The sequence below is a fragment of the Orcinus orca genome, chromosome 17 (assembly GCF_937001465.1).
Source record: "Orcinus orca chromosome 17, mOrcOrc1.1, whole genome shotgun sequence".
Lineage (NCBI taxonomy): Eukaryota > Metazoa > Chordata > Mammalia > Artiodactyla > Delphinidae > Orcinus > Orcinus orca.
Window position 1 is genome coordinate 12,378,952 of NC_064575.1, and position 17,316 is coordinate 12,396,267.

Consider the following 17,316-nt stretch of genomic DNA (forward strand, 5'->3'; position numbering starts at 1 on the left):
AAGCTGACCAAAGGGACCTGAGGGGAAGTCTGCTAGGGAACTTCAGTGAGTTTTCTTCTTTGATGAAAAGGCACATGTGGGAAGAAACAGCTCTTCTTCCCCTAGATATGATCATCATCGATCAACGGTGAAAGAATTCCTGGCATCGCTGCCGCCCTCTTGTTAAATGAGGGGAGCTTCTGTTGATGGCAAAGTGGGAAGGAAAGGAACCAAGCAACTTAAAGACATCGAATAGTCACCAAGTTAAGCAGCCAGGGAGCCACTCCAGCTTCTTGTTATGTGAAATAATACACTTTTATTACTGTTCAAAAAAAATTATTTAAGAATGATTACATAGAGAGTTGAGAATGTGGAAGTAATTGAAAAATTCAAACTAAGGTTAAAGTATGATGTTATTTTACCTCAGTGATGATCTAATACAAATTATGTCCTGAAATTAACACCCCGTTAAACTTAAATACAGCGTAGATTCTGAATGTTTTTTCTATGATGTCTCCTTGTATTTATGCATGAATTTCTCTATGCCCGGTGGTATTTTGGTAAACAGGATCTCCAAAAAAAAAAACAACAACAACAAACAAACAAAACCCCAACCCCCCTAAAACAAAACCCTGATTTGTAGCATTTGCAGATATCCACGCTATTAATACATTTTGGCGATTTCAAGCTACTAACAACTGATTCACAAGATACCTGAATGCTTGAATAATTAACAGTTAGCTTTCCCAGCACACCGTTGTCCCTAGAAGCTGAATTTCTGGGTTGAAGGATACATGCATCTTCATACATAATATTGTCAATTGCTTTCCAAGTAGTTGCTCTACTTCCTTGTCAAAACTTGCTCTTTTCAGAATTTAACATTTTTGTCAATATGATAAATATCAAATAGTATTTACTTTTATTTTAATTTGCATTTGCTATAAGGTTGAAAAGATAACTTTATGAATGTTTTGCTTTTCTCTTAAATTTTTTTTCACATTTTTAATCATTTGGGTTTTCTCTTCTGTAAATCATAGCCTTCAGAGCTTTGCCCGATTTTTTATTGAAGTATCTAATTTAAAACATTGATTTATGGGATTTCTTTCTATATTCTGGATACTAATCTTTTGTCAATTAACAGTTACATGCATTGCAAATAACTTTTCTCAGTTTGGTTTTATTTTTTAGTTATGGTGTTTTATGTTGTTTGGAACTCTGTACTCTTCTCTCTGCTTAGGAATAGCTCCTTGGTACCCAATACCTCTGCATTTCTATGCAAGATTTCTGGCTACCCTTAAATCCAGATCCTTTAATGTACCTTTCAAGGTCCTCCTTGATTTGAAAATTGGGAATAATATAACTTATTCCTAGGATTGTTGTGAGGATTAAATGAGATAATATATGTGAATTATCCATCCTTCCTCCCCAGGCACTTTTCTTGCAAAGCAGCATGTTCTTCTCACCTGGTTTTTCCTTTGCCTAGACTGCTCTTCTTGTCCCTCTTTGCCTTCTCAGGAAGCCTTCCTTGATTTCTTAAGACTGTGTCAGTTACCCTTATTGCCATCCCGTAGCCATTGCCAGCCTTCTTCCCTGATAATGGAACCCTGATTTTGTTTGTGTTATGTGCCCAGTCCTTGGGCTCAGCCTATTATTTCAATCTGTTTGCCTGCTTCCCCTGCCTCCTGTGGTAGATGCTGAGAACTGGCTCACTCAGTACTTACTCCAGCCTCCTTTTATCTATGTTTCTGTACTTCAGAGGTTGAAAAGCTAAGTATTATATAGTATTCCAAAACTCTTTTGCAGCTTGGATTATGGATGTGAATTAGGTCCTGCCAATCAAATGCATCTGTGCAAAACCTGAATTCTAACTTGAGTTATGAGAGGAGAAAAGCAGGCTGCAAGGCATCCGTTGTGCTGGTATTTATGCAGCAAAGGCCGCATGTTTCTGGAGTCAGTCACTGCAGGAGCAGCTTCCACTGGGCTGGCAGAGTCCAGGTCACGGCAGAAGATTAACTGCTTTGGCAGCCCAGTTGCATGGAATGACTTAGGAAATTGTTCCTGTAAATCCAGCCCGAGTTTGTTTCATCCCAATGATTCTGTAAGTCACTAATACCTTATAAGACACCCCTTTCCTTTTAAACTAGCTAGAGCAGATACCGCCACCAAACCCAGACTGATATTCCTTCCTTATAACTGAGGGTGACCTTGTGACCCACTTCTGGCAAAAGAGAAATAAGTAGAAGCCTTGGCCCCTGATATCTTTACGAAGCCATCTTACCAGCCCTGGACTGCCTACTTGTGGATTTTTTTAACATAAGAGAATAAAGTCCTAATTTATTTAAGCCAGTATGGTTCGGTCTTTCTTGTTAGCAGCTGAATGCAATTCCTAACTGATATAGTAAGCAATGAACAATGCCTGCCATAGTATTAAGAAAATATTTGTCGACCAACTGATGATTGATGAACAAAAGCACTGAAGCATGAAATAGCTCTGTGTGTGTGTGTGTGTGTGTGTGTGTGTGTGTGTGTGTGTGTGTGTGTGTTTACTACAACTTAAAGTATAAAATAGGCAGTGGTGGAGAACAGTGAGCAGTGATATAGGTAGGGGTTTCATAAGCCAAGTTAAGGGTTTAAACCTGCTCTTACATGATGGGGAACCACTGAATGGTTTTGCACAAGTAAATACATTACATCTTCAGGTTTGCATTTTTGATAGGTTACTTGGGTGCAGACAATACAGAAGGCAGGGAAAACTTCTAAGTTTACAGAGTGTGGGTGAAAGGTGATGAATACCTGCAATAATTATTCTCACAGACTTTTGTGAATGTACGTATATTATTAGTGAAATTCTTCAATGTGGAATTGCTAAGTCAGAACGTGTACACATAAAATATTGAGAGATACTGCAAAATTGTATTTAAAAAGCTCGTATACTCCAACAGTGCTATAATCCTCATTTCCCCACCCTCACCAAAAATGGGTATTTTACCTTTGTGTCATTCTTTTATTTCACATTTCTCCATTTAATATTAAAGGGGAAAAAAAGGCAGGAGGATAAAAATTACGAAGATTAATTTTCATTAAAAACATACATGCTCAAGCATTATGGCTAAAACAAGTTAACTCTAGTATGCCAGAAAAATTAGTCATCATCACTTACCCATTTACCCCCCAGTTTTATTGAGATATAGTTGGCATATAACACTGTATAAGTTTAAGGGGTACAACATAATGATTTGATGTATATCAAGATGATTCCTACTAGTTAACATCCATCACCTCACATAGTTATATATTGTTTCTTGCGATGAGAACTTTTAAGATCTACTCTCTTAGCAACTTTCAAATACACAATACAGTCTTGTTAACTATATTTACCATGCTTTCTATAACATCCCCAGGACTTATTTATAACTGGACAGTTTGTATCATTCTGATAGGTGAAATATGTTATTTCATTGCTTTTTAAATTTATATTTCTTATCATAGGTGAGTTGTGTGTCTTTTCATAAAGATATTAGCTGTTTGATTTCTTTTTATGAACCACTTACTCATATCATTTGTGGAATTTTCTACTGAGTTGCTGGTCTTTTTAAATTCTGAGAGCTGCTTTTATATAAAGGAAATTACTACTGTGACTATCATCTGTTGTGACTTTTTTCTCTAGGTTTTTTTATTGTTTGTTTGTTTTTGTCTTTTCACCTTGTTTATGTTTTTTTCTTTTGTTTTATGAATTTATTTTATTATAGTCAAAATTACCCAGCTTTTCCTTTATGGCTTCTTGTGTTTTTGTGTCACGTTTCACCTTGCCATCTTTAACCTTCTTCTAACATCTACCCAGCCAGAGAAGACAAACCTGTCTTGCTTTGAGCTGCTGACATGTATTTTCTTAGCTATTATTTCACATCAACTTTGTGAGCCTAGGGGAAGAAAGAGATAAGGCAAGGGAAGTTTATTGAGGGCAAACACTAGTGCTTATTACAGTGAGTGATTGGGCTTGGCCTGAAGTCAGGTCTCTTTTCCAAGGCAGCCTCTCCTGTATGTCCCAGAACATCACACTTGTAGCCTGATGGGACACGGGTGGAACAGGCCTCCTCTTTCTGAAAGGAGGATATGGAAATAGCTTCCTGCTTCCTACCTTTCTTCCGTCCCTTGACTCTCCTGTCTCTGCCATTGCACCCCACTTTTTTTCTCTTGTTTATTGCCCACATTTCAAGAAGACTCTGGTCTAGGGGCTTACAGTCAGCAGGAGGTGCAGATGTGCTACACACAGAATAGAGACAGTCTTGCATGGGCCTTTAAAAATTATATAACTTAATTTTAAAAATTTGACCCACATGATATACCCATCTATGTAAAGTATTAAGATGCCTTATAACAGCACACATTTAAAGTTTTTTAATTGAGTGATTTCAGAACTTATTTGAGAATAAGGTTTAAAATCAGTTCTTATTTAGACCTCACATTGTTTTAAATGGCCCCCAGTTTTCAATGGCCATAAAAACAGAGACAAGTGATTTAAGCCCATCCCCAGACCTCCCCGTGGACATAGTTCTTGGTCCTGAGAGGGCAGGAATGCGTGTTTCTTCAGGAACATTCATGTGCACAGGAAATGACTATTGACATAATCTTTAAGCCTAATAGTTAAGATTATTCTTCAGTTTATAATTTAAAAGCTTCTGACAGCTAAATGCTATGGTATAATTTATAATGAAAGAGTTTGAGTGATTGAGGTATATTTCACTGAGCTGGTTTCTCTTATGAGTTGAAACTAAGACTTGTGTAAACATAGGAAGGGAAGCCTTTCCCGGGTTTATGCAGTCGGGCAAGAATATTTAATGTCCCTCATTCCCAACTGTGCTGCAGTACCATCTGTGCTGTACTCAAAGTTTATAGGAAGCAAATCTATAGGATTTAAGGGGCATTTATTTTTTTCAGTGAAACAGTCATGTATAAGACCACGAGCCACCAGTATGTAACAAAATAAAAGTACATATTAATTTTCTTTGAGATATACAATTTTATACTATTCCCCTAGTGCTCCTTTCAAACATTTGGAATCTTAGCTTTTGTATATTTTTGGTTACAATAACAAGAAAAACAAAACTAAAAAATCAAAAGTGTGTACCATGGAGAAAGACAGCAATAGTACACTACTAGTGGTAAGTCATCTGGGAAACTGTAGATATCACATCATGCATCAATGATTTTTTTTTAAAAAAAGAGTTTGTCATCAGATTAAGACAGAATCTGCCAATGCTGGAAGAGTTGAAGTTCATAGGTTTTCAAATAAATTACATGATTGATATAATTTGCAATGAGCTATACAGAGTTGGGAAAGAGCATTTAGATTAAACCCCTCTCTCAAAATAAGGTATCTAATACATGAATTTGGATCAGAAGCAATCTGTTTGACTTATCATTTCTTCTCCCTGCCAGCTAAGAATACAATTTTATATAAAGCCAGGAAGCAATTTGTCTTAAAAGATGCCAAATACAGTTCATGTGTTGATTTCTAAGGGAATTATGTTGGCCACGGTGGAGATGTTTTGTCTGTATTGGATTATTTCCTCAGAATGGCACTATTGACACACCGAGGACTAAAGAAGAAGATTAAATACTGCTGGAAAATATATATAGAATTAACTCTATACCTCTCCCCCTCCCCCTTAAACGAACAAACAAACCAAACCAAAAAAGAGATCTTACTAGAGCTTGCATAATTTCTCTCTGATAATAACTGGTTAGTTGCTTTTGTGAATATAAAATGAGGTCTTTTGAAAGAAGGATAAATTACTGAATAATTTAGCCTAAAAAGCAATTTCAACTAAAATACTGTGTATTTCAGTGAGGACAATCAGCATTTATTTATTTATTTATTTCGTACAGCTTCTTCTAAGTTTAAATAAAATCTCCATGAATAGATAAGAAAATTACTGTTTAGGATATCTGTAACTCTGCAGATTGAAGTAGTTGGGTCAAAAAACCCTTATCAAAATGTAAAATCAGTATTTTTTTTTATCACCAAGTAACATGTGAAACAGATATCCTCACCTTTGTTCTATCCCAAACACCCACCTCCACTGTGGGACTTTTACTTTCCACTTCATTTCTTTTTGTTATTAAGTTTTGTTTTTTTTTTTTCTTTTGCGGTACGCGGGCCTCTCACTGCTGTGGCCTCTCCCGTTGCGGAGCACAGGCTCCGGACGCTCAGGCTCAGCGGCCATGGCTCACGGGCCCATCCGCTCCGCGGCATGTGGGATCTTCCCAGACCGGGGCACGAACCCGTGTCCCATGCATCGGTAGGCGGACCCTCGACCACTGCACCACCAGGGAAGCCCAAGTTTGTTTTTTAAAACAGTTACGTATATACTTTCTTTTTTCCATTTTTATTTATTTATTTCACATCTTTATTGGAGTATAAATGCTTCACAATGTTGTGTTAGTTTCTGTTGTATAACAAAATGAATCAGCCATATGTACACATATACCCCCATATCCCCACCCTCTTGCGTCTCCCTCCCACCCTCCCTATCCCACCCCTCTAGGTGGTCACAAAGCACCCAGCTGATCTCCCTGTGCTATGCAGCAGCTTCCCACTAGCCATCCATTTTACATTTGGTGGTGTGTACATGTCCATGCCACTCTCTAACTTCATCCCAGCTTCCCCGTCCCCTCCACCCGTGCCCTCAAGTCTGGTCTCTACGTCTGCGTCTCTGTTCCTGCCCTGCCACTAGGTTCATCAGTACTGCTTTTTAAAATCCCATATATATGCATTAGCATACGGTATTTGTTTTTCTTTTTCTGACTTACTTCACTCTGTATGACAGATTCTAGGTCCATGCACCTCACTACAAATGACTCAATTTCGTTCCTTTTTATGGCTCAGTAATATTCCATTGTATATATGTGCCACATTTTCTTTATCCATTCAACTGTTGATGGACATTTAGGTCACTTCCATGTCCTGGCTATTGTAAATAGTGCTGCAATGAACATTGTGGTACATGACTTTTTGAATTATGGTTTTCTCAGGGTATATGCCCAGTAGTGGGATTGCTGGGTCATATGGTAGTTCTATTTTTGAGTTTTTTAATGTAGCTTTACTGATATATAACTGACATACAATAAACTGCACTACAAGTATTTTTACAACCAGGAAAAGAAACAATATTTTAAAGTCTGTTGGAACTAGTTCTGCTTCTAAAAAGGTATTTCCTTATTCCCCCAAATTATCACTATAGAGGAATTGTAAATGTTTTTTTTGTGACTATTACTGAGAGAGGTGAATGAACTGACAGAAATTTAAGTGAGAACTTCCCTTGCAGATTATGGGATAATACTGTGATCCAAATATACCCCCCTCCCCGCCCTATTATATATACTCCACTAAGGACAGCATGCTGAAGAAGCTAATACCAAGTAGGTATCTATCTTCTAGAAAGATTTTCAAGTGTACCTTCATTATTTGTTAAACGACCATAGAGACAGATATAAATTTAGCAGACTAAATTACTTTTCAAATTAGTGCTTTATTTTATCTTATCCTTTATCTTGACCATGCACCATTAATCAAAACAGCATGCTCCTTGGAAACTTTGGGTGAAAATATGCAATTTCACCTCAGATTTCCCAACCTACCAAAAGCTGTTAGCATATTTAGCAATTTAATAAAATGTTATGAAAACCTATGACAGAAATATAGTTCTTTGGCATTAAAACATTTGTAACTGGACAAGAAGAAATAAAAAGTAATACTGTTTAAGACAATGACTAATGATTTAACAGGAGGATTTAGAAAAGTCTGATAATTCAACAATAGTCATAATTTTTCCCCAGTTAAATGCTTTAACAACTATAACCAAATAGATTATTAGCGATAAAACCATTTTTTTCTGAAATTCTTGCTAGCACATTTAGTGTTTACAGTTCAGTGCCAGGTAACTTTAAAGAAGTTCTGATTTCATACCTTAAGATAAAAGATTATTCTTAGCAATTTTTATTCCAATAACTTATGATAGTGAATGGCTGAATCCATCTCATTTTACTTTTTATTCCTTTCAATGGTATATGAGTAGGTAAATATACTCACAAATATTTAAATATACAAACATTTTTGCTACATATTAATATGTAGACAGCTTTCATTGTATGGCTTTTCTTTTAAAGACATGCTTTGGTCACATTACAAGGAGTATATTCACATTAAAATAATAAAAATTACAAACTAACTATAAGACATGAGTCAAAACATGATCATCCTCGAATCAACTGAATGATAGTTTTTGCCTTCAGATAGTCTTTTACTTCATTTCACTGCCAAAAGCTGGAGTTAAACGGAGGAGAAAATGAAATGGTGGTTCTGCTGCTATCTTAATTCAACCAAGTCCATTCATACACATTTCTATTTAATAATCTTGGATGAAACCCAGCAACTTTAAAACTGTGGGTTATCGAGAAATGAATGAACTTTACACCTGGACAGGGGAGATAAAAGGGAATCTAAATCAGCAAAGACATGACAAAAGAGACTGATGATTTTTTTTTTTTCCAGGTGTCTCTGTTGCACCCTGTTGTTCTGAGATTCAGTGTGTTCCCTGACAAATGTCTCCACTTCATAGCTAGGACCCCCAGGCTCCTGGCGAAACTGAAAGCACTGGTTCAGTCAGGCAGAACAGCTGCTCCCTGGGCACTTCACGTGCAGGGCAGTGGGAGAGGCCCATAGCAGAGGGCTTTCCTTGCTTGTAGGTCCAAATCAGGGCATCCTGTATCACAGGATGGCCACTCTGTGTCCTCAGACCCCCTCAAGGTGCAGATCAGCGCCAGAATTCCCAAATCAGACAGGATTTCTCCCATTTCATAAGGGCCAAGTAGGTAGACTGTGAACAGCAACTGACATGGGGAGAAGGGACCTGGCCAAAGCTGTGACTGTGAAGGTCACGGGGATTCGCTGGAGGCCCCTGACAGGCCTGAATGTGCCACTCTCTCTACAGGGCTACAGCTGCACCTGTTTACCTAGTCCGGGACCTCAAAGAGAGTGGGGTGGATATGGAGTGACCACGGGGGAGGGTGACAAACCCTGCTGCCCAGTGACACCCGTCTGCTGTTCACACAGGGCTGCAGGGTTTTCCAATGCCTTCCACAATTTGGAAACATAATAAGATATTTAATAATACTCTAGGAAGGTGGCCAAGCCCTGGCCTAGGAAGCAAACCATTTCTAATACTCCAAGTTATCTAAGAGGGAAAAATAGTTATAGAAGTTGCTGCATTGTCATATTACCTCAACAGTCTTTTCACACATATTCAGCTAAAACTGAATAAATGATCTGAGACCTTCCAAGTGGAACGGCTTCTTAGACCAATATTAAGCACAGACTGGTTTTCACAAAAGTGAAATACTGGTGTTTTACAAACCCAGCTTTTATTTTTTTTAAACCAGGAAGATTGTATACATAGATATTAGCTTTTCAGTTTGTAACAGATATACTACAGAAAATGTGTGTATTCTTTGGATACATACACAATTCTTTGCTTTCCTATGTCTCTTTCTTTTTTTCCATTAGTTTCTCCTGCACTATATAGTAGTGACTCTCTCACACTGAATAGATAAGCTGTGTGTTTTACATTATTATTATTACATTATTTACCAGACTGATTATTTCATTCCACATTTATTTAGATTAGATAAATCTGAACATCCAACTATGGATTCACATGTAAACTTTCAGAAATGATGTTTGTTAGGTCTGATGTAATAAATATAGAATTATTTCATATCATTTAAAAACAACGACATCACTTTCTACCAGCCTCCCTCAGGGGAGAGCCTAAGGCTGTGAGTCTGTTGGAATATTGTCATGATTTATTTTTTCTCCAGAGACAGAATGCTTCAGAAACTGACCAGTAGCACCAATGTACAATCTTGATCGCATGGGCCATTTCTGAAAAAGAATATTTAAACAAGAATCCAAAAGTTAGTATGTGTGACAGATATAGTGTACAATAGTAATATTAAAAATTCCAAATACCTCAATGCAAATGCAATATCATGTAGCTAGTAACAATGATAATTATGAAGTCTAAGTGATGACACAAAAAAATGTTAATAATAAAAGTAAATAGTAAATAATGCTAATAATAAAATTATTAGTGCTAATAATAAAAGTAAAAACATACCCATACTTTGATTATAATTATATGAAATAATATGTGTGCATGTGGACCAGAACTGCAAAAAATCATGGAGAATGAATATATTTAAATGTAGGAAAATATATCTACCCACAATGTTTTAATGTTAAACTAAACCTAAAACAAAATTAAGCCTAAAACAAGATCCCTGGCTTTAAAAATATATTTTTTTTTTTTTTGCGGTACGCGGGCCTCTCACTGTTGTGGCCTCTCCCGTTGTGGAGCACAGGCTCCGGACGCGCAGGCTCAGCGGCCATGGCTCACGGGTCCAGCCGCTCCGCGGCATGCGGGATCCTCCCGGACCGGGGCACAAACCCGCGTCCCCTGCATTGGCAGGCGGACTCCCAACCACTGCACCACCAGGGAAGCCCTAAAAATATTTTTAAAAGTTATATGTAGGACTTCCCTGGTGGTGTAGTGGTTAAGAATCCACCTGCCAATGCAGGGGACACAGGTTCATCCCTGGTCCAGGAGGATCCAACATGCCACGGAGCAACTAAGCCCGTGCGCCACAACTACTGAAGCTTGCACGCCTAGAGCCTGTGCTCCGCAATAAGAGAAGCCACCACAATGAGAAGCCCGCGCACCGCAATGAAGAGTAGCCCCCGGATGCTGCAACTAGAGAAAACCCGCGCGCAGCAACGAAGACCCAACGCAGCCAAAAATAAATCAAATTTTTAAAAAATACTAAAAAAAAAAAGTTATATGTGTTAAGTATTATGCATCTACATTTGTCAAAGGACTACAATGAAAAGTGACTAATTCGACTATCTAAACATTTTATCTAGCTAAAAGCAATATCTTGAAGTTGCACATATTAGAATGTTTGGTGTTACATAGCTAGAACATCCAGGTTAAATGACTGCTTGTACTGGCATCACACAGCTCTAACCTTTCAGTAATCATCACATTTGTATTCTGATGGTGTCTTTTCTAAATTTACCTTTAAAATGGACAGCCTCTCAAACAATACAATTAATTTCCAAACAGGCACGATGATGAAAAAATATACTACATAGGTAGTACTTTTAGGATGGACTTTCTTTTTTTTTAAGAGAGGAGGGTCATATAATTTTAGTTCTAAGGTCCTTGGAATACTAATCAGAGAAATAGTGCTTTTTTTTTTTTTTTTTAATACAAAGATAAGTCCTTAGACTAAAAGAGTGCAACTCTTAAAGGTCAGCAATGGGGTCCCACACTCTCCAGAGAGTAAATGATGCTGTGAGCAGCAGGCTCTTTTCACCAGCAAACATTCATGGGCAGACTGTTGGTTACACAGCACCATGAAATGTTCTTATATGCCTCACAGATGATCCACGGTGCTCAAACAGAGGTACAATTATTAACAATCCAAAGTCCGTAAGAGCTCTGGGTTTTCAACACAAGTTGCATATTAGAATCACATGGGAGCTTTAAAAAATACTGATGGCCAAGTCACACTCCAGGCCACTTAAATCAGAATGGACCTCTTTGGAGAAGTATAAGGTAGAGTCAGTTCTTATCTGGAATAATATAAGCCTTCCTTATACTTCCGAATACAGTTACTGTCACCTAAACTGGGATTCCAGATGTAAAATGTAAGTAGGCATGTGATTTTTATTTCTCCAGATGGGATAAGTGAATTTAAGAGTCCTAAATTCAGATTATTCTGCTGGGAATCTACACTTTAACACAGATTAAATATAACATCTGTGTTACTTGGAATTTAAATGATCCATTCCTATATAATCTTCCTATAAACAAACTTGTATTTTATGTTTGATACAGTAATAAGACTGACACTGTGTTACTTATTTTTGCAAATCCATTTCAGGTTTTGTTTTTTTAAATCATAGATGTGAATTCTTGTACTTTCTGGGTATATCATGTTGATCCTATTCTTGGGATCCCTGCTACCAGTTGGTAACATTAAGTGTTTTAGAAACTAGCCTGGGATTTTTTTATATGTTTGGATTTGGCATTGTTAGATCATATTTAAGGCCTGCATTATACTGAAAAATCCAGTGTCATGGTATTATGGATTGAATGTTTGTGTTCCCCCAAATTCATTTGTTGACGCTCTTAACGCCCAACGTGATGATTTTTGGGGAGGTAATTTTGGTTAGATGAGGTCATGAGGGTGGGTCCCTCATGATAGGGTTAGTGGCCTTTTAAGAAGGGGGAGAGCTCCCCTTCTTTGAGAAAGAGTTAAGTTGGCCAGCTGCAAGACAGGAAGAGAGCTCTCACCAGGAAGTGAATTGGCCAGCACCTTGATCTTGGACTTTCCAGCCTCCAGAACTGTGAGAAAACAAATTTCTGTTGTTTAATCCACCTAGTCTATGGTATTTTGTTATTGCAGCCTGAGCAGACTAATATTCACATATAGCAAATAGTGTAGCACATAGGTCATCAATTTCAAGTGCAGAATTTTAGGCATATTATAAACCAGTGCTTTTCAATCTTTTACAGTCCTGCCACATTTTCATGAGCATAAAAATCTCATGCTCAAACCTCAAATGTAATGTGAGAATTCTACATTTGAAAATGTAGATAATAATTTGAGAATGTGCATTAAACACATCTAAGTATAAATAAGATAAAAATACTGCTGAATGCTCCCTGTTAGTTCTCTCTGTTACCTGGGTTCCACTGTACTGAGAATCTCTCTAAATCATGCAACCAAGAGTGGAGACAAGTGAAGGCATCTGTTTTTTACAGCCTTGCTAGTATGTAAGTAATTTATGAAGCAAATCTAAAAATGTATATGTGGATTTTTGCTTGATTTTTCATGGACTTAATAAAACTTCCCTTTTTACTAACTTTGTGTCCCTGGATTTTCAAAACGTTTTCAAATGATTTTATTCAAATGAATTTAATGTAGATACATAAATAGCTTTAAGAGTCAGAAATAAAAATATAAATACAATATTGGTTAGGTTGCATGTCAGCCTCATGCCAAAAAAGCCAGGTGACTGATTTACATTTTACTTCTCAATGGTCTGTTTTAGCATTGTGTAGATTAACACAGTCCTGACCTCTACTTTACCTAATAAGTCATACTTAAAATTATGTAGTTTCATTAGCTTAGAACAATCTAGCAAACTCATACAATTAACCAGAACTGAACCTGAAACTGAAGACTAAAAATATATTCCTGGTTTTTGGAGTTAAATGACTCCAAAATAACAAAACTTTGTATTTATTTTTTGAAATTATTGTTTATCTGTATTATCAACAATGATTCTCCAGGGGTAATGCAATTAATAAAGCCATCTGTGCTTTTCTTTCAATGTAAGTATCTGAAATATACCCCTGTTCCCTTGGAGAAGCACTGCCCTTTCAGACACTGGTGCTGATCAGAACTGCTCACATCCCGAAGGGATAAAAACTGCTGTTTTAGGCTATGCCCTGGGATTCCAGTCTCTTAAACCTTCCAGTTTCATTTGAGGTACTCATAATGTAAATTCCCAACAATGCTAACAGTGCTAAATCCCCAATACTGATAATAAGAACTGATGATTCAAAATTATGGCCTTGAAATACTTGTTAATGGATCTTTGATCAAAGTAAAGACCCCCTTACGTTGTAGGGCAGAAAAAGTCATTTTGGAACACTCTTTAACTATGTAAACCAAAAAGTACAAATAATCAGAATATCTTTATTTCTTTGGCATTAGATTAATCAATGATAGACTTAATTTTTAAGCATTTTGGTAGTCTCTGTAAAATAATCTGTCACAGGCAGTTTCAATTATGTATGTAAAATCTCTTTCCTCTGCACCTCCACTGCATATGGTTATAGCCTCTCTTATGGCACATACTACATTCTCTCTTATAATACTGTTATTTATATTTCTGTCTTTGTCTCTATTATATGCTCATTTAGGGCAGGGATCGAGTCTTACCCTTAATTGCATTCACTCTCTTAACAGTGCTTTGCACAAAGCAGGCACTCAGTAAATGATTTTAAAATAGACTAGTCACTTGTTCAACTATCATCAATTTCATTTTTAAGAGGTAATCTTTGGCTTTCTTTCATTATCCCTAGAATTGTCTTTTAAAATAAAAATAATTGATTCAGAGGACAAATGAGATTTAATTTTTCTTTAAAGAGTTATATGACTACAAAAACATTTGGTAAGGGAGTCAGGGCAAAAAAACTCTTGTTAAGCTTATTGTTACATGAAAATTACGGTTTTAACATTACTCATTCAAAAAAGCACTGCAAGAAACTAAGGTGAAAAACAACTGGATTTCTCATCTGATTTCTCTCTCCCACAGAGGCATTTAACAGATGTCTTCTGTATTAAAGCCTACTTAATGTTAAAATAAACTTCCTTAGAGTATAATGTCAAGTCAAAAGAAATCTAATATTAATGATATATTTGAATAGCAATCTAATGTACCTAATATCAATCTAATATTAACAGATTAGTAGCATCTAATATCAATAGTAATACAAAACCCCTTAATTAATAATGAATAACTTTCCAGCTGAGGTTATACAACACATGAATGGAATGGAATAATCTATCATAATTATGAATAAATGATATCTCAAATTTTTATACTTAATATTTGAACTAATTTGAGTCTATCATCATGTTGATTAAATGTGCAAAGTAAATTTTATTAAACCTTACCACAGAATTTTAAGTTCAGTAAATATTAGAGGATGTACTTTACCCTCAATTTGACAATGATTATTCAATAATTTATTGAACATTGATATACTTAAGGCAAAGTCCTAATTTTGTGTGTGTGTGTGTGTGTGTGTGTGTGTGTGAGAGAGAGAGAGAGAGAGAGAGAGAGAGAGAGAGAGAGAGAAAGAGAATGCTTCAGAATGGTGGAATCAAAAATTTGAATATTTAGTTTTAGAAAACATAGGGAAGGTGATCCATTTTGAACAGAAAACCTGATCAATGTAAGATTTGAAAACAATCAAATCTAGGAGAAAAGGATGATGAGAGTCTAAATACTGCAATATAGGTAATGAATCATAATAATATATACCGTATTAAACAAAAACCCTGACCACTCTACCTATATGTAATGAAAAAATACAAGAGGAAGTCTCTTGGATAATTTTGTACATTATGTAATTTGAATATTTAATCAGAACACAACATATATGCTAACTTATTATGAAAATCACATAAACTCATTATAGTTTTTCTAACATTCTTGGTGGTTGTCTAGTCCATGATCGTTAACCTTCATTAAAACGGACTGAACATTTACTGTGTGGGGACGCAGAATCGTCTCCTTTTGTTTTTACCAGCTTTACAAAAAATTTTCAACATTGGTTTCCTAGCATTAGTTAGGGGCAGATACTTCCGTCACCCCGTTTAATTCCTGAAACTTTTCAAATATTTGATAAACACCACAATGGTAACAATGATGTAAACTTAAACCCCTCAAAGGCTCATAAATGTAACTCGGACACTAAAAATGATCAGGACGTGCAACCAAGCACCCCACCAGGCACCCGCAAGAAACTTCTCATCTAGGAAAGGAATCCTGTAGGTTGCATCCTATAAGGGGCTTGAGACTCCCCTACCCAAGCCAGCCCGGGTTTAAGCCCTCTACCTGCAAACCGTCAAGGAGCAGCCTTGTGCAGTGTGGACCTCGCTACGGGTGACTTCGCGGGCCAAGGTCGCTCTCCTGATCTGTTCCCCGCCTCACCCTGAAGGAGGGGTGAGAGCTGGGCGGTATCTGCCCAGGCGGGGGCAGACCCCGCGGTCAAGGTGCCATGCTCCCGGCCTCGGCTCCGCAGTGCGCCCTGCCCGCCTACCTTGACAGGGTGTAGGTAACCATCCCCGCGCAGGGCGCCCAGTCCGGGATCCGCCGGTGCGTCGGCGTCGTCCTGCAGGCTGCGAGTGAGGTGCGCGATGTAGGTGGTGGCCAGTAGCAGCACGTCCAGCTTGGACAGCTTGGTGTCCGGCGGCACCGACGGCAGCGTGCGCTGCAGCTCCAGAAAGGCGTGCCGCAGAGTCTGCACGCGGCTGCGCTCCCGCGCCGCGTTTGCTGCCGCCGGCCTCCCGCCCCCCGAGCGCGCACCGCCGCCTGGGCCCGCCGGCCCCGGTCCGGTCCGTCCCTGGCTCGAGTCTCGGGTGGCGGCTACCGGTGGCGCGGGCTCGTTGCTGGCGATCAGGTGGCTGCCTGCGGGGCCGCCGCTGTCCATAGCGGCTTCCGGCGCCGCGCGCCCTGCAAAGGACGGAAGGCGCGGTGAGGCCGGGGCGCCGGTCGAGTTTAACCCGGGGAGGCGCAGCCCTCCCGCTCCCCCTGCGCGCCGTGCCCGGCCGTCCGACATGGCTCCAGGCGATCTCAGAGTTGGGCACCTTTTGACTGGGGCGCTTTTGCCTCCCGGCGTCTGGGGAGAGTGGTGGGGCCCGAGTGTTCCTGGGCTGCTTGGAAGGGTGAGGAGGGGCGCGGTGCCGGCTTTACTTTCCACCGACAAATTAATCGGAAGGGCTACGCTACCGCGGAAAAAGATTTCGGAAGCACAGCTCCGGTTCGGAACTTGTTAGCGCTTCTGGAACGCTATCCCGCCTGTCCAGCAGTAAAGATGAAGCTGGTCAACTCGTGGAGCGTGGCGGGAAGCCCTGCCTCGCCAGGGCCAGCCGTGCCCACGCCGGCCGCCCTCGCACCATCAGCTCCCGAGGCCCGGGGACCTGAGGGGCGACGGCAGGAGCTCAGTGCAGTTTCTGCCGGAGAAGCGGGGGACCGGTGGCCTCTCCCGGGACTAAGGCACCCGCTACCCCTCCAAGCCCGGGAGCAGCGCGGCGGGGGTCGGACCGGGGCCCTCACCTTTCCTGGAGCGGCCGTACGAGGTTCGGCTCCGCTGCGAGAGCAGGCGAGGAGCGTCGAGCTGGGTCTGCGTGGCCAGGACCGCGCCGGTCACTCCATCCTCGTCCAGCCGAAGGCTACGGCGGCTTCCAGCCTGGGCCGGACGCGCCTTTTATGCGGGCTCCTGCGAGGCGAGGCGTGCGTGCTGGCCAAGCTCGGCGTGGGATGACCGCAGAAGGACCAGCTGACGTCCGCAGGCACCTGAGGTGCCGTGCAGGGGACTCAGTCCTCTCCGAGCAGCCCGTCCGCCTCGGGAGAGTCATTAATGCAACCGTCCGGCGGGGAGGGGCCGGGCCAGAGGGGGCGGGGCGTCTTCT

At 39.6% G+C, this 17,316-nt stretch overlaps 1 protein-coding gene across 1 annotated transcript; it reads right to left on the reverse strand.

Annotated features, from left to right (window-relative positions):
• Positions 1 to 8,470: 8,470 nt before the first annotated feature.
• TCF24 (transcription factor 24) lies at positions 8,471 to 17,271 on the reverse strand. Its single transcript, XM_004274954.3, has 3 exons — positions 16,961 to 17,271; positions 15,945 to 16,357; positions 8,471 to 9,922 (listed from the first exon to the last, which is right to left on the reverse strand). Exons 2-3 carry the CDS (start codon positions 16,332 to 16,334, stop codon positions 9,809 to 9,811), a joined length of 504 nt encoding a protein of 167 aa, XP_004275002.1. The 5' UTR covers positions 16,335 to 16,357; positions 16,961 to 17,271; the 3' UTR covers positions 8,471 to 9,808.
• Positions 17,272 to 17,316: the final 45 nt, after the last annotated feature.